The 26494-nt window shown below is 40.7% G+C and overlaps 2 protein-coding genes across 2 annotated transcripts; both read left to right on the top strand.

The window, feature by feature from the left end:
* The first annotated feature begins 866 nt into the window (after window positions 1–866).
* On the top strand, window positions 867–9805 carry LOC133108148 (extracellular calcium-sensing receptor-like). The gene is made up of 6 exons (XM_061217581.1): window positions 867–1084; window positions 1491–1782; window positions 2238–3032; window positions 3131–3358; window positions 7074–7197; window positions 8892–9805. Exons 1-6 carry the CDS (start codon window positions 867–869, stop codon window positions 9803–9805), a joined length of 2571 nt encoding a protein of 856 aa, XP_061073565.1.
* Window positions 9806–11340: 1535 nt separating this feature from the next.
* LOC133108147 (extracellular calcium-sensing receptor-like) lies at window positions 11341–19641 on the top strand. The gene is made up of 6 exons (XM_061217580.1): window positions 11341–11558; window positions 11927–12218; window positions 12661–13455; window positions 13553–13780; window positions 17492–17615; window positions 18728–19641. Exons 1-6 carry the CDS (start codon window positions 11341–11343, stop codon window positions 19639–19641), a joined length of 2571 nt encoding a protein of 856 aa, XP_061073564.1.
* Window positions 19642–26494: the final 6853 nt, after the last annotated feature.

The raw sequence follows: 26494 nt of genomic DNA, 5'->3' as shown, positions 1-26494 counted from the left end.
CTATGCTGGTCTACTTCAAATAGCATGTACCACTGAGCAGGCTGCTGAGGATTCAATCAAATATTCTCTTTGAATCAACAACCAAATAGAATATTTTCAGAGGAACACAGGACTTAAAGTGTGACTAATTTCTAGAAATCAATTAAGTATTTTGTTGCTATATGTACTTAGAATGTACCAATTATGTCTTCACTCTGTATTAATTAATGCTCTGTAAAAAAAAACAGAAAGTAATCACTGCCAAATTACACAAGTACATAGTGTATATCTGAACTAATGATAGCAGCCATGCTATCAAACAAGCAAACACACAAACTACCAATTTCCACTGTCAGAAACATTGTTAGAAAATGAATCATAAGTGAAACAGTTGAAGTCAAGGGAAGACCAAGAAAAATCTCAGATAGAATGGCCAAAGACCTGGTGGGAAATGCTCAGATGAACTCAGCACATTATTGCAAAAGAGCTGCAAAAAATAGTAGCAGACACTGGTGAAGCAATTCACAGGACAACTATACAACATACTTTAAACAAAAAAGACGTAGATGGCACAGTTGCCAGAAAGAAGCCTTAGATATTCATTGTCAACTGTTTTTGACCAGGGGTGCCCAAATTTTTGCACACCACAGTAGTGTTGAAATACAAAAATATACTTCTCCCCATGTGAGATAACTAAGCAGAAAAGACTTGAAAATGATCACAGTGTCTCTTGGAAATATAATTACTTTTTCTGCTGCACTTGCTTTTGTTACAATTTGCTCCGCCTCAATGCGATTTTCCTGGTCATGCCTTGAAAGTCGCAGATTGATGTAAAAAAAAAGAAGACGTTATATTTAAACCTGGTACACTCCAGTGCTGGATCTGAGATGTGCAGTGGGATGGCACTGCAGACCATTCTTCTGGCACTGACAGTCCTCTGGGCTGCAGCACAGACACCACCATGCAGAAGACTGGGGAGGGCAACCAAGCCCAGCTTCTATCAACATGGAGACATAAACATTGGTGGGATCTTCTCCCTGCACACTGAAACAAGGAAAATGGCCATCCAATATACAAGGACACCAGAGCCAATTAAATGTTTACGGTAAGTTGAAGACAGATCATTTAATGCCTGTTTGTAATGGTTGTTATTTGAAGGAAAGATGCATGTTTATTATTTATATTCATGTTCAATGTTCAGTATTTGCAAAAATATGGGCTATGTCCTCCTATATTGTCCAATTGAGAAAATATATAGCCGCATTTTTTAACTTTTAAACTATTCTTTTTATATTCAAGGTTTGTGTATCTGACGTATAAAAATTACCCTTAAAATCACTTTTGTGTGATCAGATTGAAATGATCAGATGAATCTACAGGGTTAAAATCTTTATCTATATGACCACTTCTAGCACTTGGAACTACTTCCCTCTTGGGTTTTAGGCGCACTGGATATGGTTATGCACTTTGTTAATTAAATGGAAACAATCAACATAATGAATCATTTCTAGAGTCCATTTCAGAGGATTCCAAGTGGCCCAGACCATGATCTTCGCCATTGAAGAAATAAACAACAGAACTGACCTGCTCCCTGGGGTAACTCTTGGATATAAGATATATGATTCCTGCGTCTCTACAATATTCTCTCTAAGAGCGGCCATGGCTCTGATGAACGGTTATGAGGAAACACTCTCTGACACATCATGCTCCACACCTGCAGTAGTGCAAGCCATTGTTGGGGCAGCCACGTCGACAAATGGCATTGCAATTGCAGCAACTGTTGGATTATTTCAGATTCCACTGGTAAGAGTTCCCTTTATTCATTTGTACATACTCCCAAACAGGTAAGTGAAATGATAATATGTTCGTGAAATATGTTCATGAAATCTAAGCAATGGTTTTCTGTTGTGAAAATGTAATGGTAAGGATCAATGACTATGAAATAAGTCAATGACTATCTATATAAGTCCAAAGCCTAGAATAAACATAGTTGTCCCCTCTGCTCAGATAAATTGATCATGCCAACCACAAAACAGAATTATAAAAGATTTCCACTTTGGTGTAGTACAACTGATATGTCCCTAAAATGTACTCCTGATAATTTTGCTTGCGTTTTTTTTTCCATTATATTTCCATTCCCCCTCTCTCTCACACACACAAATGATATATTTGCCTCATGATATGGAAAATGATGATGCTAGACACTGAATCACAGTATTTGCATTCATAGTTATATCTTTTACTTTACTGTTTTTCAGATCAGTCACTTTTCAACATGTGCATGTCTGAGCAACAGAAAAGAGTTTCCCTCATTCTTCAGAACCATTCCCAGTGACTATTACCAGAGCAGAGCACTGGCTCAGCTGGTGAAGCACTTTGGCTGGACCTGGATAGGAGCCGTGAGGAGTGACAGTGACTATGGCAACAACGGAATGGCTACATTTATAGAAACTGCTCAACAGGAAGGGATCTGCATTGAGTATTCTGAGAAATTTCACAGGACTGAACAAGAGAAGTTACAGAAGGTTGTTGATGTTATGAGAAGAGGTACTGCAAAGGTAATTGTAGCATTCCTTGGTCAAGGTGAAATGACCAAATTATTGGAGCAGCTGACCTTTCAGAATATTACTGGCCTTCAAATGGTTGGCAGTGAAGGCTGGATAACAGCAAACACTTTTGTGACACCTACGAGTTTCAGAATGCTGGGAGGATCTCTTGGCTTTGCTGTCACCAGAGGGGAAATAAATGGCTTCAAAGAATTTATATTCAAACTTCACCCATCACATTACCCAAACAATTCTGCTGTTAGAGACTTTTGGGAAGCTGCTTTTCAGTGTTATCTAAGAAATAGATACGACAAGCCTCATAATGCCCCATGCACTGGATCTGAGAGCTTGAATGAACTGGAAAATGATTACACTGATGTGTCAGAGCTAAGAATCCCCAGCAATGTTTATAAGGCAGTGTACGCTGTTGCTCATTCTCTTCATGACCTGCTGGCATGTACAGCCCATCAAGGCTGCACAAACAGTGTGAAACCAGAACCCTGGCAGGTAACTCAATAAACCATTCTTACATAGTCCATAAAACTTTCATAATGAACAAAGCCAACAAATATGTTCTCTTGGCTGATATCTTTGTTTCTCTTCAGGTACTTAGGGCTCTGAAAAAGGTCAATTTCACTTTGGGAACTGGGGAGCATGTCTCCTTTGACGATAATGGGGACCCAATAGCCAGATATGAGGTGGTGAACTGGCAGCTTTCTCCTGACGGTGCTGTAGAGTTCAGAGTGGTTGGCTATTATGACGCTTCCTTACCATCTGGTCAGCAGTTTGTGATGAGTCCTGTTAGTATGCTTTGGGCAGGTGGGCAAAAAGAGGTAAGTTTTTATGAACTACATGATGAAAATTATGGTCTGATGACAGCACATAGGGCTGAATCTTATTTAATCTTATTGAATCCCCTATACTCACACATGCAGCCTACATGTTGTAATCATGGATAGGCAAACACACTTGAAAGTGGGAGCATTTCACCAAAATCAAAAAAGTAAAATGTGATATGTGGCAAGGTGTTAAAACTTGCAATAAACGATATTCACATACATTATGTAGTTTGCGAGACAGTGAAACACCATTCTCAGCAGTTGGTCAGCAGAGCAGTCAGTTTAGTGGCTAGCTAAATAAACAGCTCTGAGAAGTTTATATTAGTTTCTAGCAATTAGCATAAAGCTACATGACAACTCTAGCAAATACTTTTTCATACCTAGCATTCAGGTATCACAGCCAAATGGTAGCTAAGTAGCTAACTTTAGCTACCATCCGGCTCTGATATGAAAGCTACAGGTAGCTAGATATATCATGAACTGCTGTCAGCTAGTATCACATTTCCATTTGCTAATACTACAAACAGAGATGGGGACTCGAATCAGCGACTCAGAATCGTAAACAATAATTTTGCTAAATGCCATTATGAAAATGACAAAGTGAACAATGTCACAACAAATTATTATTTTTGCATTATTTATATGAAATATAATCCGTGGTTAAGACACACCCAAATGTAGTTTTATGCGCCACAACACGCACCTTTCAGTTTCAAACATAGCAACACCTTACACTATATTTCTTGCAGCATAGCTAACGTTACAGTTCCGCATGTTGTGGCCTTTGGGTTTAAAGAATTAAGGCTCATCCAGTCAAACATCATTATTGCAACAAGCAAAATGTGCAGCATTAAAATAAAAAATGTAGGAGCACACCACATCAAATTTCAGCAGACATTTGAAAAGTAGTTTGGAAAGGTCAGTTTACCAGCACTGGAGCTGATCCCACCGCAGTTCACTGTTGCTTTATTAACGCAACTTGGTTAAGCTGTTGTGTTGGCCAAATTATGTATTTCCGACTCAGTATAATGTTCGTGTCACCATTTAATCAGCATCAGGGAAGCACAAATTTTCTTAGCGTTTTCTTAGCGTCTCATCCCGAGACTGTTCGAGCGTGAAGTCAGTCAATCGAGAGAGGATAGGAGGGTCCTCAGGCTCCTGCAGTTTGATGATAATGTACATCCCCATGCACACACCGAATCCCCACCTCCGTGAGCCAATCTATAGCCTCTGGTGGAACCAGGCGTTGGTGCACAAGGGTACAGGAGCAAGTCCAACAACACCTGGATTGTATCTCCTTTAATAATTACAGGTATGAGATTTGTCTCTGGCGGCACGGATGGTGCAGTGGGTAGCACTGCTTCCTCACAGCAAGGAGGTCCTGGGTTCTAATCCCCGTCAGCTTGTGCGGAGTTTGCATGTTCTTCCCGTGTCTGTGTGGGTTTCCTCCGGGTACTCTGGTTTCCTCCCACAGTCCAAAGACATGCAGGTTAGGTTGATTGGAGAGTCTAAATTGCCCGTAGGTATGAGTGTGTGAGTGAATGGTGTGTGTGCCCTGTGATGGACTGGCGACCTGTCCAGGGTGTATTCCTGCCTTTCACCCAATGTATGCTGGGATAGGCTTCCCCCCCTGCGACCCTCTTCAGGATAATCGGGTTAGGATAATGAATGAATGAACAATGCACAGTGCTCATTCTTGGTGATATTGTCATCAAATTTGTCCAGTGTTGTGGGTGTGGCTCCAGTGTATTTCTAAGTGCACCAGCCAAAGCCACAATAATCTGTATCCACTCAAACACAGAAAATCTTCTCAATGAGAAAAAGACTCATACTTTTACTGTGTTTCATCTTCTGTAACTTTTTCACTAATATTCTGAGTAATTCTACAGGTCTAGCTTTCAGAGGAGACCAGGATTATACTTGTAGTCAAAAGCGTTCAACAATAGGGGTGTCTCGGTGGCGCAGCCTGTAGAGCACTGACCGCATGCTCATTGCGAGCCGCGACGTCGGCGGTTCGAATCCGACCGTCCGACATTTGTCGCATGTCTTCCCCTCTCTCTCGCTCCCATTCTTCCTGTCTCTCTATACTATATACTGTCCAATAAAGCTGAAAAAGGCCTAAAAAATATCTTTCAAAAAAAACAACGTTCAACAATAGAACCATTTTATTTTGGGTATCTCATTTTCAAGATTGTGTCAAGAAAAGGGGCGATACTTAAAGCTGGGTATACACTGTGATTTCTGCCATGATTCTGCAGTTGCAGACAAAATTTCTAAATCAACAGGAACAATAAATCTTTTCTTGTGAGCCAAAAACTTCCGTCTTAGATCTCTCAGTTTGACATACTCACAGATGACTGATTTACTGAATCAAAGCCTCCAACGGAAGACTAAAAACAAATAAATTGTGCAATGTGACAGCTGCTTCGACCACAGACTATGGACGTCTCATGAAGAACCAATCGGAGCATCAAAATATCATACATAATATACTGTCACATAGCATTCTAACCACAATACAACATTGTTATTTCAAGTGTCACCATCGATACTGAAATATTACTTGCATGTGGATAAAGTAGCCTAGGCTAGTGAAGTGCACTGTCAAAATGGGATTGCTTCTGTTACCTTTCTCAAAGCGTGTCACATCCCAAATAAATAGTTGAACATATCAGTATAGTAATAGTTGACACCTATCAGTAACAATGTCGCTAATATCCAAAAGGAAAGCAAGAAAAGAAAGCGTGACTTTTTCCGGGGAAAAAACTGCCACGATTGATCTACAACTTTTTGCTCAACACCATCCTCAAATTTGTATGTGGATGACCGATGACATAGCCTCTGTAACTGCACATCGCACAGTGGGGCATGTAACAATCGTAAAAGAGGGATGGACTGATTCCTAATGCCGTCCAGGTGGCATGGTCAGGTGGCATTAACCAGTAGGCATGGTCCTGAGATTGAGCTGCTTTGTTCCCACAAACCAAGCCCAGCTGCCACAAATACATTGCCATGTTTTTTCAAATAGCCTAAGGTCACGGGGATACACTGTACATGACTGTTTTTAAAACTATTTTAAAAATGGGATTAATTGGGCACCATTTTCAAGCATGTTTTTAACCCTATTCTTAGCTCTTATCATTTGTTTAAAGCAATGAGCAGATTTCCGAACTTTCCTAACTTTTTTGTTCAGTTAATAAGAGAACCCCAATGATGAAAAATAAACTTTAAAGGGAGATGACACTTTGGTTGGTTTATCACAACACCCAAGACAAACCTAAAGCCATAGGTCCAGCCATTTTAAACCTTGTGCCTTACGCTTACCACGCCCTAAATGAACTGGTTTGCAACATGCCATGTGCTGGCCAGAAAACAGAGGCCGAAGCTGAGAGTAATATCTGAATGTAGTGAATCTAACTCACAAATATATAAGAAACTGAATATGAGCCTATCCCTTAAAATATGTTTTTCACACTGCTTCATTTACCAGAAAATACGAGTGGCATACATAAAAATAAAACAGAACAAAATCCCAAATGTATGAGGGCAGACTTTGTTGTGGCAAGTATTGCATTATCATCTGTGTGTCAATAATGTGCTTCTTGATTTGATGATATATAAAGTATTGTGAATAATTATTATAGAGTACTTGCAAATCACATTGTCCATTAGTAGAGCTTTGACTTAAGATTTGAACCATGTTGCACAGAAACCCAGGTCAGTGTGCAGTGAGAGCTGTCCCCCAGGCACCCGGAAGGCTGTGCAGAGAGGAAGGCCAGTCTGCTGCTATGACTGTGTGCCCTGTGCTGAGGGTGAAATCAGCAATGCTACAGGTAACTCAACACTAACTACTCCATTCCTGGATTTCAATCACGTGACCAAACTCTTGTGTTCACCATATTGATTACCAAACGATGACTTCTTACCTGGGTTGACAGCAGACGGCGGTGAGCTAGCTAACTATTACATTACTTATTACTACTACTTACAAAACATAAATTTGACATTCAGTGTCACATGGAAACGATCGGAACCACTCAGTCAAAGCACGGCGAACAGGGCAATACAGCAGGGAGGTCGGAGGGCTGGAGCAGGGTTTGGACAGAGGCTTGAAACCAGGGAGTCAGTCCAATGGGGATAGGAACAGGGAAGGAGCTAGGAGCTAGACCATAGAGATATAGAAACCTGGAGAGACGGGCACAGCCTGAAGTTGCCGTCCAGTCCACTGTAACTGTCAATTTCCCCATAGGCTATAGTTCTACCAAACTAAAGGGAGTTACAGTCACATTTCCAACCCAGTTATACCCAAAATACATAGAAGAATAAGAATCAATGCGTGATTTTACATGATTTGAGACCGAACATATATATAGCCGCTGTTTTATTAGTCACGAGTGAACTCTTTGTCGGTCAAAATGTGACTGAATATATGACACTGAGTGGTGGAATGCGTAAAATTGATAAATAGCCTACAAAGTAAATGGCCATACAGTAGTTTGACCCCTATAGTTACTGAACAAACATTTATCTGTCACAGTGCAAGTACAGAGGAACTATGATAAGCCAAGGTACTTCTCACTCAACAATGCCTGTAATTCAGTGGCTTCCACTTGAACTAATAGCGACAGAATCGCTAGCTAGTTTTGCAAATGTTAAATTGTATGTTAAATATTGGACAATATCGATAGATGCCATTAGCTAAACCATTTTCTTTCTGAGTTTAATTTACCCAATTTTATTATCAAATGCAGCGCTAAGATCTAATAACACTAATACTTACATTTTACCAGTCTGTATTTAAATGAATGCAGCTAAATTACCCTGTCGTGCGACTTCGGGACTCAGATGGAGTGAAACTGAAATAAAATTTAAAAAATAGTGGATAACTGGTTCATCCTTGAGTGGTCATCGTACAGTAATTCACTTGACAACCAGCTTGTATTGTGTGTTCGTGTTGCGCAGTCACCTTTTAATTTGTGGTTTCTGAGAAGGAAATTACCTGTGTCACTACATTGTGTAAAATGATCAAATCTAACATTATTTTTTTGAATATATCATTACCTACATCACCTAAAAAGCCCACAGGTGACAAAACAGTCCTCTTCAAAGTGACAGAAGTACAGAACAGAGCATGCTCACGCAGGGCCGGGGGGAGACAATCCAGCACTCTGGGCAAAATAGGAATATGCTGCCCCCTACTCTCACATTTTTAAGAGAAAAAGATGCCAATTTGTTACATATTGACCCCTATTTTTGACTTAAGATCGGTGTAATGAATTCATACCGTTGACTCAATGTCGTATACAATATGTAAATGTCGTAGAACATTGTATCTTTACATTTATCATGAATAAATCTTCTGGAAAAATAATATTTGCAATAATGTGTGTATATATATTTTTTATTCGGCGAAAGCATCGAAGTGTTTGGTTGTTCCCCGGTATCCCCTGTTGTATTGCATCTGCTCATTATATTGTACATGCATAGCCGTAATAGGGTCCTAATGGTTTTCATTATTTTCTTTCAGATTCTATTGATTGTATTCAGTGCCTGGAAGAATACTGGTCTAATGCTAACAGGGATCAATGTGTTTTAAAGACTGTTGAATTTCTGTCTTTTCAAGAAATTATGGGGATTGTGCTTGTTATATTTTCCATATTTGGAGTGTGTGTAACTGCATTTGTGGCCGGGCTATTCTTTATAAAGAAAGACACTCCCATTGTGAAAGCCAACAACTCAGAGCTGAGCTTCCTGCTGCTCTTTTCTTTGAAACTGTGTTTTCTTTGCTCTCTTACCTTCATTGGCCAGCCTTCTGAATGGTCATGTACGCTGCGCCACACAGCGTTTGGGATCACCTTTGTCCTCTGCATCTCTTGTGTTCTGGGGAAAACAATAGTGGTGTTAATGGCCTTCCAGGCTACAATTCCAGGCAGTAATGTCATGAAGTGGTTTGGGCCTCTCCAGCAGAGACTGAGTGTGCTTGCTTTCACTCTCATACAGGTCCTTATTTGTGTGCTTTGGTTAACAATAGCCCCTCCCTTCCCCTACAAGAACATGAAGCACTACAAAGAAAAGATAATTCTAGAATGTGATGTAGGATCAGCAGTGGGGTTCTGGGCTGTACTGGGTTATATAGGACTCCTCTCTATATTGTGTTTTGTTTTAGCTTTTCTAGCTCGCAAGCTGCCTGACAACTTCAATGAAGCCAAATACATCACATTCAGCATGCTCATATTCAGTGCAGTCTGGATCACCTTTATACCAGCTTATGTCAGCTCGCCAGGAAAGTTCACTGTTGCTGTGGAGATCTTTGCAATTTTAGCATCTAGTTTTGGCTTGCTATTCTGTATCTTTCTTCCAAAATGTTCGATAATATTATTCAGACCTGAACAAAATACAAGAAAACATATAATGGGTAAAACAGATGTGAAATCTCAGTGATTGCCCCTCTGATTTCCCCAACATAATTCTTTAGGGGACTGGACCACAGAGCCAGATCTGGAATAATAACATGTCTTACCTTACATAAGGTTCACACAATATATAATGAAATAAATGATGAGTGATGGTTGTAAACCTGTATTCGCTTAATGGAATATCTTGAGAATTTCACCTCACACTCATTTTTAACTACCACGACGGCCTGCAAGTGGTTTGTTCCATTGTGACAAAAAACATTCATATTGCCTTCATGAAAGGTTCCTGTACTAAATACTGTTCATATTAAAATAGGTCTAATCAGCACACATTTCTTAAACTGGATGAATAAAACCTGGTCAAACAGGTCATATATGCATATAAATCTGACAAATATTAATTGTGATATGTGAACAGGGCCCTGCCTCTCAAGTGATGAGCTTATTCAGCAATATGCAAGATAAGGCTAAGAAAATAAAAATTATACCACGACCGCACAGAACACGGGGAAGCGACCGCTTCCACCAGAAGTTAACATCCGTACAATAGTAGTTTTTCTCCTGAGGAATGTGATTTATGATTATGGTTGCTTCTTGACGATCTCAGACACTAAAACACTCTGATTGATGTGAATTACACCATTATTTAAAGAGAAAACGAGAAATGACAAACAAACTACACAACGCCTGTGTTCGGAAACCATTTTAATGTCCATTTTAACAATGAAGACCCTGGCCTGTAGAGAGCTTCGCAGACGGGACCATTTCTTGAGATCAGCCTCAATTTGTTTAAAATCTTTTTGATGCAATCAAATGGAGTGAGAGATGTTAGTGCTTTATTGTTAACCGTCTTGTACTATGTTCATTTTCAGTACTTGGCTATATGAATAGTCAAATTATTTGCCAGGGTGCTATAAAATAGTGAGCTACTCATCATCTATTTACATATCATTTAAGTCTGTTTATATATTTATTATAATATGTGATTTTAAAATAATGCTTTAATAATGCAACAAAAGTTTGGCAGACAATCGACATGGGGGCGACATGGCTCAGGCGGTGAGAGCAGTCTTCTGGCAGTCGGAAGGTTGCCGGTTCGATCCCCCGCCCGGGCTGTGTTGAAGTGTCCCTGAGCAAGACACCCAACCCCCAAATGCTCCTAACGAGCTGGTCGGCACCTTGCATAGCAGCCAATCACCGTTGGTGTGTGAGTGTGTGTATGAATGGGGGAATGAGAAGCATCAGTTGTACAGCTCTTTGGATAAATGCACTATATAAATGCCAACCATTTACAATCCAAAATTGTCATTGCTCCTTTTGGATTGTCTGCCAAACTGTTCCTTTTTTCCCTGCAAAGATATACCCACTTTCATGTTCTGAGTACAGATACAGATACAAATCCAAATAGTGGCCTCTCTGAATACTCCATTGCCTCATTGCCAATATAATTTCCAACACCTTGCTTGTACTGGTACTCGGTCATGCCTTTGGGAATGACAAATCGATTGAGAATTAAAATGGCTCTATTTAAACCTGGTACACAGCAGTGCTGGATCTGAGATGTGCAGTGGGATGGCACTGCAGACCATTCTGCTGGCACTGACAGTCCTCTGGGCTGCAGCACAGACCCCACCATGCAAAATACTGGGAAGGGCAGCCAAACCCATCTTCTATCAACATGGAGACATCAACATCGGTGGCCTCTTCGCACTGCACATTGAAACCAGGCAACTTAGCATCCAATATACAAGGACACCAGAGCCAATGAAATGTGTACGGTAAGATGAAGACTGAGCATTTAATACCTGTTTGTAATGGTTGTTATTTTAAGGGAAGATGCATGTTTATGATTTATGTTAATGTTCAATGTTCAGAGTATGCAAAAATATGGGTTATATAGCCACCTTATTGAAAGCAAGTTACAATGTTCTTTTTTAATTCAAGGTTTGTGTATCGCTTGTATTAAAATGACCCTTAAAATTAGTTCTCATCAGATTAATGTACAGGGTTTAAATTTTATTCTAACACTTGGAACTGTACTTCCCTCTAGGGTTTTCAGCGTACTTGTCCCTGGTTATGGTTATGTACTTTGTTGTCAAATGTCTGTAATGTAATGTAAACAATCAACATGATTTATCATTTCTAGAGTCAATTTCAGAGAATTCCGGTTGGCCCTGACCATGATCTTCACCACTGAAGAAATAAATAACAGAACTGACCTGCTCCCTGGGGTAACTCTTGGATATAAAATATATGATTCCTGTGTCTCTCCACTATTCTCTCTAAGAGCGGCCATGGCTCTGATGAATGGTTATGAGGAAACACTGTCTGACACATCATGCTCCACACCTGCAGTAGTGCCGGCCATTGTTGGGACATCCACGTCGACTAATGCCATTGCAATTGCAGCAGCTGTAGGATTATTTCAGATTCCAGTGGTAAGAGTTCCCTTTATTCATTTGTACATAGTCACAAACAGGTAAGTGAAATGATAATATGTTCGTCACATATGTTCATGAAGTCTAAGCAATGGTTTTCTGTTGTGAAAATGTAATGAGAAGGAACAATGACCATGGAAAATATATATTTTTAAAGTCTACAATGACACTATAATTAATATAGTTTTCCTCTTTGCACAGATAAATTGATCATGCCAACCGAAAATAATTATGAAAGATTTCCTCGTCGGTTTAGTAAAAGTGAAATGTCCCTAAAATGTACTCCTGATGATGTGTTTTTTTCATAACTATATTTCCATTCCCTCTCTCTCACACACAAACACAAAGACATGATATATTTGCCTCATTATATATAACTACACATGCAATCATAGTATATGCATTAATTGCTATATATTTTACTTGACTGTGTTGTTTCCAGATCAGTCACTTTTCAACATGTGCATGTCTGAGCAACAGAAAAGAGTTTCCATCATTCTTCAGAACCATTCCCAGTGACTATTACCAGAGCAGAGCACTGGCTCAGCTGGTGAAGCACTTTGGCTGGACCTGGATAGGAGCTGTGAGAAATGATGATGACTATGGCAACAACGGAATGGCCACATTTATAGAAGCTGCTCAACAAGAAGGCATCTGCATTGAGTATTCAGAGAAATTTCACATAAAAGAACACGAGAAACTACTGAAGGTGGTAGATGTTATCAAAAGAGGTACTGCAAAGGTAATTGTAGCATTCCTTGCTCAAGGTGAAATGATCAAATTATTGGAGCAGCTGACCTTTCAGAATATTACTGGCCTTCAAATGGTTGGCAGTGAAGGCTGGATAACAGCAAGCACTTTTGTGACACCTACGAGTTTCAGAATACTGGGAGGATCTCTTGGCTTTGCTGTCACCAAAGGCAAAATAAATGGCTTCAAAGAATTTATATTAAAACTTCACCCATCCCAGTACCCAAACAATACTGTTGTTACAGACTTTTGGGAAGCTGCTTTTCAGTGTTATCTAAGAAATGGAGACGACAAGCCTCATACTGCCCCCTGCACTGGATCTGAGAACTTGAGTGAACTGGAAAATGATTACACTGATGTGTCAGAGCTGAGAATTTCCAGCAATGTTTATAAAGCAGTGTATGCTGTTGCTCATTCTCTACACGACCTGCTGGCCTGTACACCCCATGAGGGCTGTACAAACAGTGTGAAACCACAACCCTGGCAGGTAACTCAATAAACCATTTTTACATAGTCAATAAAACCTTCATTATGAACAAAGCCAACATTATGTTCTCTTGTCTGAAATCTTTGTTTCTCTTCAGGTACTTAGGGCTCTGAAAAAGGTCAATTTCACTTTGGGAACTGGGGAGCCTGTCTCCTTTGACAATAATGGGGACCCAATAGCCAGATATGAGGTGGTGAACTGGCAGCTTTCTCCTGACGGTGCTGTAGAGTTCAGAGTGGTTGGCTATTATGATGCTTCTCTACCCTCTGGTCAGCAGTTTGTGATGAGTCCTGTTAGTATGGTTTGGGCAGGTGGGCAAAAAGAGGTAAGTTTTTATGTACTATATGAAAATTATGGTCTGATAACACAACAGATACCGAGGGCTGGGCTTTGATATCCTGTTTTGACAATAAGGCAAACCTGGGTTCAATAAGCTCCGAATCTCTCATTGAATCTTTATGTCTCGCCTACCTCTACGCTCACACATGCAGCCTACATGTTTGTAATCATGGATAGGCAAACACACTCGATAGTGTTTGAGCATTTCACCAAAATCAAAAAAGTTAAATGCGATATTTGTGGCAAGGTGTAAAAAGGTGCTTCACTCATCGCTTTTCACATTCATACAATTTATTATTACATCATGTAGTTTATGAGTTTTTCAGCAGTTGGTAAGCAGAACCTTTCTAGAACTCTGATGCTAGCTAAAAAAAAAAAAAGGGTAAAAAACCCCCCAAAAAAATCCAGTCCTCGAGGGCTGGTCTGCATACTGGTTTTTGTTCCAACCAATTACCTTGTTTTTAAGTTGCTGACAGCTCTATAAACTCCCGTGGTTCAAGCCTGTACTTGAGCAAAGTAAAATCATTAGAATACACTTGCAGTCTGCAGCTGTAGCCGGTACTCATACGGGTCCAATAAGATTTGATTGAGTTAAAAGAAAGTTTTGTCTGAGTTCGGTGTGCCAGGCAGCTGTGCTGCAAGGCTCTTGTTTACATGACTAATGAGACTGGTTGGGACCACTCATAAATGTTGTTCCTACCTAAGGAAGAACTCTAAATAAAGAGAAAATTGGTGAATGGTTCTCTTAAATCAGTCGTTTTAATATATTTCAGCTATTTAAGAACTAATCTGACCACACGAGTGGTTCTTGCATGAGGACCATCAAATCTGAATGACAGAAAATAATGGAGAGACTGATATCAAATTAAAGCAAGTGCTTGGTTTGGTTTGTTATTGCTGCTAAATGTGGTGCAACCAGTTATTAATTTATTTTTCACATGGGTGTTTGAAAACTTTTTTCATTAAAGCAGCACTGTCACACTTGTTTTAGTTGAGATTATTTGGATTAAATGCTTACATTCTGTATGTAGGCCTTTTTAAAATCACCCTTAGTGTAGCCGTTTCCTAAATATGGGGCAAAACTTCTTAGGGAAAACACATCCAGTGACGTCACTTGGCTTGAATCTCCGGCCTGTGTTTCCCAGAAGGTAATGGGCGCTCAAACTCCACCTTTGAACAGAGACTGGTTTACAGGTGGCCACCCATCTAGTCGATCGCATGACACTCCCACAAAAATACGGTAACCTTAACATACAAATATGACGTAACCTAACTTGACTAGCCTGAGCAATATGGTGGACAGCTCTGACTTCGCCGAGGGAGAGGACGTGCATTTCAATTTTGACGAAGTAATACAACCCTAGAGTTTTGAACCGGAATTTACAGAGGAAGAATTGTGTGAGCAAGAGCGCCAGACAGCGGAGGGCGAGGGAGCCAAAGCGAACAGAGAGCAGAGAAGTGGGAACAGAAATGGGTGTCAGTGCGGGAATTGTGAAACCATGCCTACCAATACAGAGCTTTTGCTGCCGAGAATAGGATCGAGGGCAAGGGCTGATGGCCTTTAGGTAAATGGGCAGGGACATATGTAGCATTTGTGAGCTGTCCTGAAGAGGCTGAGAAAGGGCGGGTTCACTGCAAACCCAGGGAAATCTGCAATTGGATGGAGGTATCTGGGATTCCTCTTGGGGCAGGGACGAGTCAGTCCTTTGGTAGATAAAACAGCAGCCATTTTGGCATGTCACCAACCCAATTGGGCCTGGGGATGGGGTGGGGTTAAAACGGGGAAGTAGGGAGAAGGTGGCAAGGTAAGGGGGGAAGAGATCAGCAGTGATTCTTCCTGACCTTTGTCCTCTCCGATAGACAGTGATTCTCCACTAGCTGGATGGCCGCACTCAGGGAGGTTGGTTGGTGGCTCCGGATCCAGTCGGAGGTCCCTTGCGGGAGCACCATCATGAACTGCTCCAGTGCCACCTGCCAGGGAGTTCGACATTCTGGTTGCAGTCAGCGCCAGCGCCAGCAAGAGTCGATGAGTTGCTTACCATCGGCAAAGGGCCGACTGACTGCCACAAATGAAAGCTCTGGCTTCCGTCTCTCCCGTTCCTAGATGGTAGCCCAGAGGGTGGCGTAATCAGCCAGTACACTAGTCCATGATATAGTCTGTGCAGCTAACTGTGCCTCCCCCGAAAGCAAAGGGTAGGAGGTGCAACTCCCTTGTTTTTTCACTGCCATTTATTTGAGTTTTACAAAGAGAGCCAGCAAATAAAATAAAAAAAAACAGGGTTCGTCCTTCACCCTCACAAGATTGTGATAGAAAAAATGTTTCTGAAATAAAAGGCAGTGAGGGTTATTTGCATTCATTCCTTTTTTTCACGGTGCAACAATAGCAACCATTTTATTTTGGGATTGTCATTTTCAAGCTTGTGTCAAGAAAAGGGGCAATACTTAAAGCTGGGTACAAACTCTGCGATTTTTGGCACCGGTCTGCAGGCAAATTTTCCAAATCAACATGAACAATACATATTTTGTTGTGAGCCAAAATCTTCCGTCTTGGATCTCTCAGTGTGACATACTCACAGACAGCCGATTTAGTGAATCTTAGCCAGCGACGAAAGACTGTCAGTGTCAGATAAATCGTGCAATGTGACAGCTGCTACATCCACAGACAATGGACATCAAATGAACAACCAATAGGAGCATCAAAATACAATATGTAATCTAACTGAAGCCTGATACAACACGTTGTTATTTCAAGTGTCAGCTATGATACTAAAATATTACTTGCACGTATATAAAGTAGCCTAGGGTAATTAAGAGCACTGTGAAAATAAAATACAAATAAATAAATAAAATGGGATTGCTTTTGCGACCACTCTCAAACCATATCACATCCCAAATAAATAGCCAAAGTTGAGACACCCAGCAGAAACAATATCCAATAGGAAAGCGAGAAAAGAAAACGTATTTTGGATTACTTTTTCCGGGCAAAAAAACTCCACACCATCCTCAAATCCTGTGTAGGCATGGTCCTCAGATCGTGCGGTTTCCTTCCCACAAACCGAGCACAGCTGCCACAGGCCACGGGGGTTTACTGTGCTTAATGATTTTCTAATTTGGAAACTATTAAAACTTTTTTTTTGTTATATTAGCTGTCCGCTAAGAGGCAAAAATGCAGTTGACTTTAAAGGGAATGGAAAATTTCCTTCCAATCTTCCATTCCGCTGAATGGAAGATTCCCTTTAAAGTCTGGTTTCTCGTTACACCCTAGACAAACCTATAAATTCAGCTATAAGTCCAGCCCTTTCAAACCTTGTGCCTTACTTTGCGCCTTCCATGCCCTAAATGGACTGGCTTCCAACAAGCCATGTGCTGGCCAGATAACAGAGGTTGAAGCTGAGAGTAATAGCAGTTAATCTATAGTGAATAAATATATAAGAAACTGAATATGAGCCAATCCCTTCAAATATATTTTTCGTACTTCTTCTTTACCAGATAAAATTATGAATTAATTTATTTTCCTATTAATAAAATAGAAAAAAAATCAGATGTATGAGGTACTGAATTATCATACTTCTGTGTGACAATCTGCTTCTGGTATTTGATTTGTAGATCATAAACTATTGTGAATAATTATAAAGTATTTAAAAATCATATTGTTCATTAGAGCTTTGAGAGGTAAGAGTTGAACCATGTTGCACAGAAACCCAGGTCAGTGTGCAGTGAGAGCTGTCCTCCAGGCACCCGGAAGGCTGTTCAGAGAGGAAGGCCAGTCTGCTGCTATGACTGTGTGCCCTGTGCTGAGGGAGAAATCAGCAATGCTACAGGTAAGTCAACACTTACTTGTCTATTCCTGGATTTCAATCACTTGACCAAATCACCATTTTGATCGCAAAATGATGACTGCTTACCGGGGTTATCAGAAGATGGTGAGCTACCTCACAATTACTTCTGCACAAAGATATAAACACAAATTCAATGTTAAGTGTTGAAACGCTTGCAGACTCAGAAATGTAGTGAACGGCAGTAGTAGTAGTAAAATCAGGACACCACAGATAGAGGTCAAAGCAGGAAAAACAGGGTCCAAGCAACCGGGGTAAAGAAGAGCAGGCCAACTCACAATAATAACAATCCTATTGGATGTCGTTCATAATTTCATTCATGAGAAATTGCGGCATAAATGGGATGAGAATTAGATAAAATGCATAATTTGTCATTCTGATCAGAATATATTTTTCCACACAGGCTAATAATATAGAAAAATACAGTAACATATAGGAATATGTTCATAAGTAAACATAGGAATTTACTTATGTTGAGCAAGCTAGCTAGAGCGTGACATTTTGTTTTTGACTTTTCATTCAATTGAAACACTTTATTTTTGACTGGCGATGCAGGCTGCCAAGACAAGCTTACATATTAATATTATTTCCGGTTAGCAGAACGCTACTAAGACTGGCAATAACTTTGTCGATCTTAGTCAGCTAGTAGTAGTAGCTAACATTAGACCTCAGTTCATAACAGAAGGCATTGGTGTCTGAAGTGAGTGCTGTCCAATGTAGTAAATGTTATGTATTTAATGGTTTAATTCATGGCCAATTTGATTAATCTGAGAATGGATATATCAAAAACTGTTTTCATACTGCACAAAGCTAAATAATGATATACACGTATGTAGGAAGAATAAACAGCTTTCTAGAAAAAAAACCATACCAGCGAACAACTACATTACAAATGTACAAATGTAATGGCACACTATTGAGAACTGAGAACACTACATAACAAGGCAGACTGAGCCAACTAGCTAGTTAATCTAAATTAAATATCAAGTTAAAAGTGGTATATACTGGTTATATACTGGTGCTGACTGCCAGCTGTCTTATGGCGTCACATGAAATCCATTAATAGAATGCTAATGGTTTTCATTGTTTTCTTTCAGATTCTAATGATTGTATTCAGTGCCTGGAAGAATACTGGTCGAATGTTAAAAGGGATCAATGTGTTTTAAAGAGTGTTGAATTTCTGTCTTTTCAAGAAATTATGGGGATTGTGCTTGTTATATTTTCCATATTTGGAGCGTGTGTCACTGCATTTGTGGCCATGCTGTTCTTTATAAAGAAAGACACTCCCATTGTGAAAGCCAACAACTCAGAGCTGAGCTTCCTGCTGCTCTTTTCGTTGAAACTGTGTTTCCTTTGCTCTCTTACCTTCATTGGCCAGCCCTCTGAGTGGTCCTGTATGCTGCGCCACACAGCATTTGGGATCACCTTTGTCCTCTGCATCTCTTGTGTTCTGGGGAAAACAATAGTGGTGTTGATGGCCTTCCAGGCTACAATTCCAGGCAGTAATGTCATGAAGTGGTTTGGGCCTCTCCAGCAGAGACTGAGTGTTCTTGCTTTCACTCTCATACAGGTCCTTATTTGTGTGCTTTGGTTAACAATAGCCCCTCCCTTCCCCTACAAGAACATGAAGCACTACAAAGAAAAGATAATTCTAGAATGTGATGTAGGATCAGCAGTGGGGTTCTGGGCTGTACTGGGTTATATAGGACTCCTCTCTATATTGTGTTTTTTTTTAGCTTTTCTAGCTCGCACGCTGCCTGACAACTTCAATGAAGCCAAATACATCACATTCAGCATGCTCATATTCAGTGCAGTCTGGATCACCTTTATACCAGCTTATGTCAGCTCGCCAGGAAAGTTCACTGTAGCTGTGGAGATCTTTGCAATTTTAGCATCTAGTTTCGGCTTGCTATTCTGTATCTTTCTTCCAAAATGTTTGATAATATTATTGAGACCTGAACAAAATACAAGAAAACATTTAATGGGTAAAACAGATGTGAAATCTCAGTGATTACCCCTCAGTGATTTTCCCAAGAGAATTCTTTAGGGGACTGGACCACAGAGCCAGATGTGGAATAATAATATGTCTTACCTTACATAAGGTTAACATGATATGTAATGAAATAAATGATAAATTATGGTTGTAAACTTGTGTTCGCTGAATGGAATATCTTGAAAACTTCACCTCACACTCATTTTTAACTACCACTAGGGCCTGCAAGTGGTTTGTTCTATTGTGACAAAAAATCTATTCATATTGCATGCATAATATGAAAAGTTCCTGTACTAAATACTGTTAAAATTTAAATAGGTTTAATCAGCATTCATTTCTTAAACTGAATGAATAAAACCTGGTCAAACAGGTCTTATATGCATATGAATCAAACAAATATTAATTGGGATATGGGAACAGGGCCCTGGATTATTCAGCAATATACAAGATAATGTTAACAAAAGAAAAATTCTATCATAATCATCGTGGTGAAAATATGTATATGTTGAAGAATTTTTAACAATGAAGACCCTGGCCTGTAGAGAGCTTGGCAGACGGGACCATTTATTGAGATCAGCCTATTTGTTTAAAATCTTTTTGGTGCAATCAAATGGAGTGAGACATGTTAGTGCTATATTGTTAAAGATCTTGTACTGTGTTCATTTTCAGTTCTTGGCTATACTTTTGATGAATAGTCAAATTATTTAGAATTGTACAGTACTGTGCAAAGGTTTTAGGCAGGTGTGAAAAAAAGCTGTAAAATAAGAATGCTTTCAAAAGTAGAAATGTTAATAGTTTATTTTTTATCAATTAACAAACTTCATGAACAGAAGAAGTGAATGAACAGAAGAAAAATCTAAATCAAATCAATATTTGGTGTGACCACTCTTTGCCTTCAAAACATCAATTCTCCAAGGTATAGTTGCACACAGTTTTTGAAGGAACTCGGCAGGTAGGTTGATCCAAACATCTTGGAGGACTAACCACAGTTCTTCTGTGGATTTAGGCAACCTCAAAAGCTTCTGTCTCTTCATGTAATCCTAGACAGACTTGATGATGTTGCTGCCATTTTTCTGCACCCCAGTTCCTGTTTTTGTGCACAGTTGGGTCGCACAAAGCACTAAGTTTCCTTGGTCCGTTTCTTTGTGCTTATTCAACAGAGCTTGGACAGCACATTTGGAAACCCTTGTCTGCCTTGAAATTTCTGCCTTGGAGAGACCTTGCGGATGCAATATAACTACCTTGTGTCGTGTTGCTGTGCTCAGTCTTGCCATGGTGTATGACTTCTGACATTAAACTGTCTTCAGCAACCTCACCTTGAAAGCAGATTTTGGCTGTTCCTACACAGCTGTTTCTGTTTCAGTTAATGCATGTGTTTCAACCTACACATTAAAATGATGATCATTAGCTCCTGGTTGGTATAATTGGTAAATCACACACCTGACTATATGCCTACAAAATCCCTGACTTTGTTCAAGTGTACCTAGAAGATGCTGGTTTGAAGGCAAAGGGTGGTCATACCAAATATTAATTTGATTTAGATTTTTCTTCTGTTCACTCACTTTGCGTTTTGTAAGTTGATAAAAAATAAACTATTAACATTTCTATTTTTGAAAGCATTTTTATTTTACAGCATTTTTTCATACCAGCCAGTTCTGTATATAATTTGCCAGGGTGCTGTAAAATAGTTAGGTACTCATCATCTACTCATGCATGTTACATGTATTTATTATAATAGGTGATTTTCTTATAATAACTTTAATGCTTTAATAATGCAACAAAAGGAGCAATGGCAGAACGAAGAAAATCTGGATTGCCTGCCAAGTTTTTTTTTCCCTGCAAAGCTATGCCCACTTTCATGGTCTGAGTACAAATACAGATACAAATACAAATAGTGGCCTCTCCATTGCCTCATTGCCAATATCATTTCCACCACCTTGCTTATGCTGGGACTCGGTCATGCCTTTTGGAATGACAAATCGATTGAGGATTAAAATGGCTCTATTTAAACCTGGTACACAGCAGTGCTGGATCTGAGATGTGCAGTGGGATGGCACTGCAGACCATTCTGCTGGCACTGACAGTCCTCTGGGCTGCAGCACAGACCCCACCATGCAGAATACTGGGTAGGGCAGCCAAACCCATCTTCTATCAACATGGAGACATCAACATCGGTGGGCTCTTCTCACTGTACATGGAAACCAGGAAACTTAGCATCCAATATACAAGGACACCAGAGCCAATGAAATGTGTATGGTAAGATGAAGGCCGAGAATTTATTATCTGTTTGTAATGCTTGTTATTTGAAGACATGTTCGTGACTTATGTTCATGTTCAATATTCAGAGTACTCAAAAATATGGGTTATGTCACAAACACAAAGACATGATATATTTGTCTCACTCTATATAAAAGAACTATGCCACCCATAGTATTTGCATTCTTTGCTATATATTTTACTTGATTGTGTTGTTTCCAGATCAGTCACTTTTCAACATGTGCATGTCTGAGCAACAGAAATGAGTTTCTGTCATTCTTTAGAACCATTCCCAGTGACTATTACCAGAGCAGAGCACTGGCTCAGCTGGTGAAGCACTTCAGCTGGACCTGGATAGGAGCTGTGAGAAATGATGAAGACTATGGCAACTACGGAATGGCCACATTTATAGAAGCCGCTCAACAAGAAGGCATCTGCATTGAGTATTCAGAGAAATTTCCCATCACAGAACATGAGAAACTACTGAAGGTGGTAGATGTTATCAAAAGAGGTACTGCAAAAGTAATTGTAGCATTCGTTGGTCAGGTTGGGTTGATCCAATTATTGGAGCAGCTGACCTTTCAGAATATTACTGGCCTTCAAATGGTTGGCAGTGAAGGTTGGATAACAGCAAGCACTTTTGTGACACCTACGCTTTTCAGAATACTGGGAGGATCTCTTGGCTTTGCTGTCACCAAAGGCAAAATAAATGGCTTCAAAGAATTTATATTAAAACTTCACCCATCCCAGTATCCAAACAGTACTGTTGTTACAGACTTTTGGGAAGCTGCTTTTCAGTGTTATCTAAGAAATAGAGACGATAAGCCTCATAATGCCCCATGCACTGGATCTGAGAGCTTGAATGAACTGGAAAATCAATACACTGATGTATCACAGCTGAGAATCTCCAGCAATGTTTATAAAGCAGTGTACGCTGTTGCTCATTCTCTACATGACCTGCTGGCCTGTACACCCCATGAGGGCTGCACAAACAGTGTGAAACCAGAACCATGGCAGGTAAGTAGTCAATAAAATAGTCAATAAAACCTTCATTATGAACAAAGCCAACAAATATGTTCTCTTGTCTGAAATCTTTGTTTCTCCTCAGGTATTTATTTAAGGTCAACTTCACTTTGGGAACTGGGGAACATGTCTCCTTTGACAATACTGGGGACCCAATTGCCAGATATGAGGTGGTGAACTGGCAGCTTTCTCCTGGTGGTGCTGTAGAGTTCAGAGTGGTTGGCTATTATGATGCTTCTTTACCCTCTGGTCAGCAGTTTGTGATGAGTCCTGTTAGTATGGTTTGGGCAGGTGGGCAAAAAGAGGTAAGTTTTTATGCACTACTTGAAAATTATGGTCTGATAACAGCACAGATACCTAGGGCTTGGTTTCATAGCCTGTTTTGCCATTAAGACAAATCTGGATTGTATAAGCTCCAGATCTCTTACTGAATCTTTACTTTCATCATTATTCGTCATTAATCATGATCATTATTGAAAACACCTCCAATCCCTTTTTGGGATTCGCCAACTTTTACAGAAGATTCATCAGGCCCTATAGCCAGGTTGTCTCCCCCCTCACCAAGCTTACATCCACTGCCATGCCATTCCATTGGGGTCCCGAAGCAGAGGGGGTATTTCTCAACACTATTCTCCTTCGTTCCCATCCTGGTCCACCCACCAGTTTGTCGTGGAGACGGATGCGTCCGACACTGGGGTGGGAGCCGTGCTGTCGCAAGTCTCTGCCTCCGACAACCAGTTACACCCATGCGCTTTCTTCTCCAAAAAACTCCACTATCACCAGCAGAGAGAAATTATGATGTGGGGAACCAAGAACGCTGTCAAACTGGCACTAGAGGAGTGGAGGCATCGGCTGGAGGGATCCGAGAAACCTTTTGTCATCTGGACAGACCACAAGAACTTGGCGTACCTCCAAACAGCGAAAAGACTCAACTCACGCCAAGCAAGATGGACATTTCTTTGGAAGATTCAACTTCGCACTCACCTAGCGCCCAGGTTCCAAGAACGTTAAGCAAGATGCCCTGTCCCAACAATTTAACACCTGTCCCAAGCGTGAGGCACCTGAGAACATCCTCCCGGGTTCCTGCCCCGTCGCTTCAGTAACTTGGAAGATTGAGCCGGTGATCCAGAGGACTCTGCGACAGGAGCCCGATCCCAGGTCCAACCCCGAAACACTCCTCTACGTCCCCTCAGCTGCTCGGACACAGGTGCTTCAATGGGCTCATTCCATCATTTGCCATCCCGGCTTTACCCGCACATTGGTGGTGCTTATGCGGAAGTTCCGGTGGAGCACCGACACCATGCACTTCATCAATGCGTGCACCACCTGCACCAGAAGCAAGGTCTCCCACCAAGCCCCTGCTGGTCTGCTCCAACCTCTGCCTGTGCCCAGCCGACCCTGGAGCCACATTGGGGTGGACTTTGTTACCGAACTTCCCCCTCCTAACACCACCATCCTCACCGTGGTGGACCGGTTCAGTAAGGCGGCCCACTTCACCCCTCTACCTGGATTACCCACTGCACAAGAGACTGCGGACGTACTAGTCAAGGTAGTGTTCCGCATCCATGGAATCCTCTCAGACATTGTATCCGACCGTGGCCCACTATTCATTTCACAAGTGTGGAAAGCTTTCTGCCTGGCCCTCGGTGCCACGGCTAGCCACTCATCTGGCTACTACCCCCAGTTGAATGGGAAAACAAAAAATTCAACCGGGGTCAACCAGGATTTGGGAGCCGCTTTACATTGTGTTTCTGCCAAGAATCCGGCCTCATGGAGCAAGATGCTCACCTGGGTTGAATACGTGCACAACACCCTGCCCTGTGCTGCCACCGGAAAGTCTCCCTGCAAGATCTCTCTAGGCTACCAACCTCCATTGTTTCCCGACCAAAAAGCCGAGATTGCTGTTCCCTCCCTCGCCACCCACATGAAATGATGTGCCAAGAGTTGGAGGGACGCCAAGGCCGCGCTTTTACACACGGCAGACCGTAATCGGTGCTTCGCTGATTGCCACCGCACACTAGCCCCAGCCTACAAACCAGGGGCCTCATTTATAAAACTGCTTAGGATTCACGTCAAAAGGTAGCGTAAGCATGAAACCTAGGACGTGCGTACGCAAAAAAATATTCTGATTTATAAAACAGTGCATACACACGTCGCACGCCAGTTTTCCTTTATAAATCACAATCAACTCTAAGTGTGGCGCAACTTTGCCAGCTTCATGTCCCGCCCACAGTTGCCTATAAATAGGCAGTGAAACACCCCTAATGAATATGCATTTCACGAAGACGACAATGGCAAACGCTGAAAAGAAGGCCAAGAAAAGGGATTTCAGCCATTTGATTGCCTCTGAAAAGCTACAGGTGTGGGAATTATCCTGATTGATTGTAAATGACGAACAGTTCTGCACAACGAATGTGATGATGACGATGATAATAATAATAATAATAATAATACACGTTATTTGTCTAGCACCATTGAAAACACAGTTACAAAATGAAGAGATAAAACGAACAAAAATTTATAACAATAAACACATTATAAAACATAATCTATGAATATGATAACAATATATGAAACTATGCTCGTATCTGCCCGACTGACCCATTGTAAACGGCATCAGTGCAGCGCAATTTGTCCGACTGTTCACCATATTATTTATGAGAATACATTTAATAACATTAAGTATTGTTTAACAATTCGTCTACATATTTGAGGGATTATTTTACAAGAACATCTCCGTTTATATTTATCATCCTAAATCATATTTTTTGGGCACTCCAGGGAGCATCAATCAAACAGCTGTTTGTTTATTCGTTGTAAGAGAGGCTTTTATCCGTTTTTGCAAATTAATTCTTCGTATATGATACGTGAGAGGTAATATTTCATTACATTCCATTACATTGCATGGCATTTAGCAGACGCTCTTATCCAGAGCGACGTACAACAAAGTGCAAATTAAACACAAGAACAAGTGCAAAGAGGACCTGAGAGGACAGTATAGTTCTGAGTCCTAGTGTAAACATGCAGAAAATCAGAACCCTTTAAGAGTACAATCAACAACAATCAATTTCGATTTATTTTACACAGTGGTATCTGTCGTATATCATTTTCGACTTCTCTCGTTGCCAAATGTTGTGTTGCACTTAGGAAGGTAGAGAACCCGTATAGCGAGATTCAACAATACAACACTTTAATAAGTATATCAGGGACGACGCATGTCCTTACAGCAGCCATACCCAGCCACAACTCCTGGCAAATCTTTATACCTTTTTACATCCTGTTTCACTTCCCATTTTCCTGGGCTTACGTCACGAGCATTAAAGGCACAGTTTCTCATGCGTACGCATGGGTCAGAGTTTCCGTGGAGAACCGCACATTTTCCCGTCAAGTTCGTTTTTTATAAATGCCAAAGTTTGCTTAGAAAGTGGCGTACGCATTCTTTTGTGCCTACGCAACGTTTATAAATGAGGCCCCAGGTGACTCCGTCTGGCTGTCCACTAAGGACATTCCCCTCCAAGCCACCTCCCACAAACTGCAACCACGTTTCATTGGTCCCTTTAAGATCCTTAGCATTGTCAACCCATCATCTGTT

This window comes from Conger conger, chromosome 13, assembly GCF_963514075.1.
Source record: "Conger conger chromosome 13, fConCon1.1, whole genome shotgun sequence".
NCBI classification, from domain to species: Eukaryota; Metazoa; Chordata; class Actinopteri; order Anguilliformes; family Congridae; genus Conger; species Conger conger.
This window is presented reverse-complemented; position numbering and strand designations above follow the sequence as displayed.

What these genes read in the sequence shown, in the direction of transcription:
- LOC133108148 (XM_061217581.1), top strand. Translation starts at nt 867, where the DNA reads ATGTGCAGTGGGATGGCACTGCAGACCATTCTTCTGGCACTGACAGTC. An exon ending in GAGCCAATTAAATGTTTACG is followed by an intron (nt 1,085 to 1,490) that starts GTAAGTTGAAGA and finishes AATCATTTCTAG; the next exon opens with AGTCCATTTCAGAGGATTCC. An exon ending in GATTATTTCAGATTCCACTG is followed by an intron (nt 1,783 to 2,237) that starts GTAAGAGTTCCC and finishes ACTGTTTTTCAG; the next exon opens with ATCAGTCACTTTTCAACATG.
- LOC133108147 (XM_061217580.1), top strand. Translation starts at nt 11,341, where the DNA reads ATGTGCAGTGGGATGGCACTGCAGACCATTCTGCTGGCACTGACAGTC. An exon ending in GAGCCAATGAAATGTGTACG is followed by an intron (nt 11,559 to 11,926) that starts GTAAGATGAAGA and finishes TATCATTTCTAG; the next exon opens with AGTCAATTTCAGAGAATTCC. An exon ending in GATTATTTCAGATTCCAGTG is followed by an intron (nt 12,219 to 12,660) that starts GTAAGAGTTCCC and finishes TGTTGTTTCCAG; the next exon opens with ATCAGTCACTTTTCAACATG.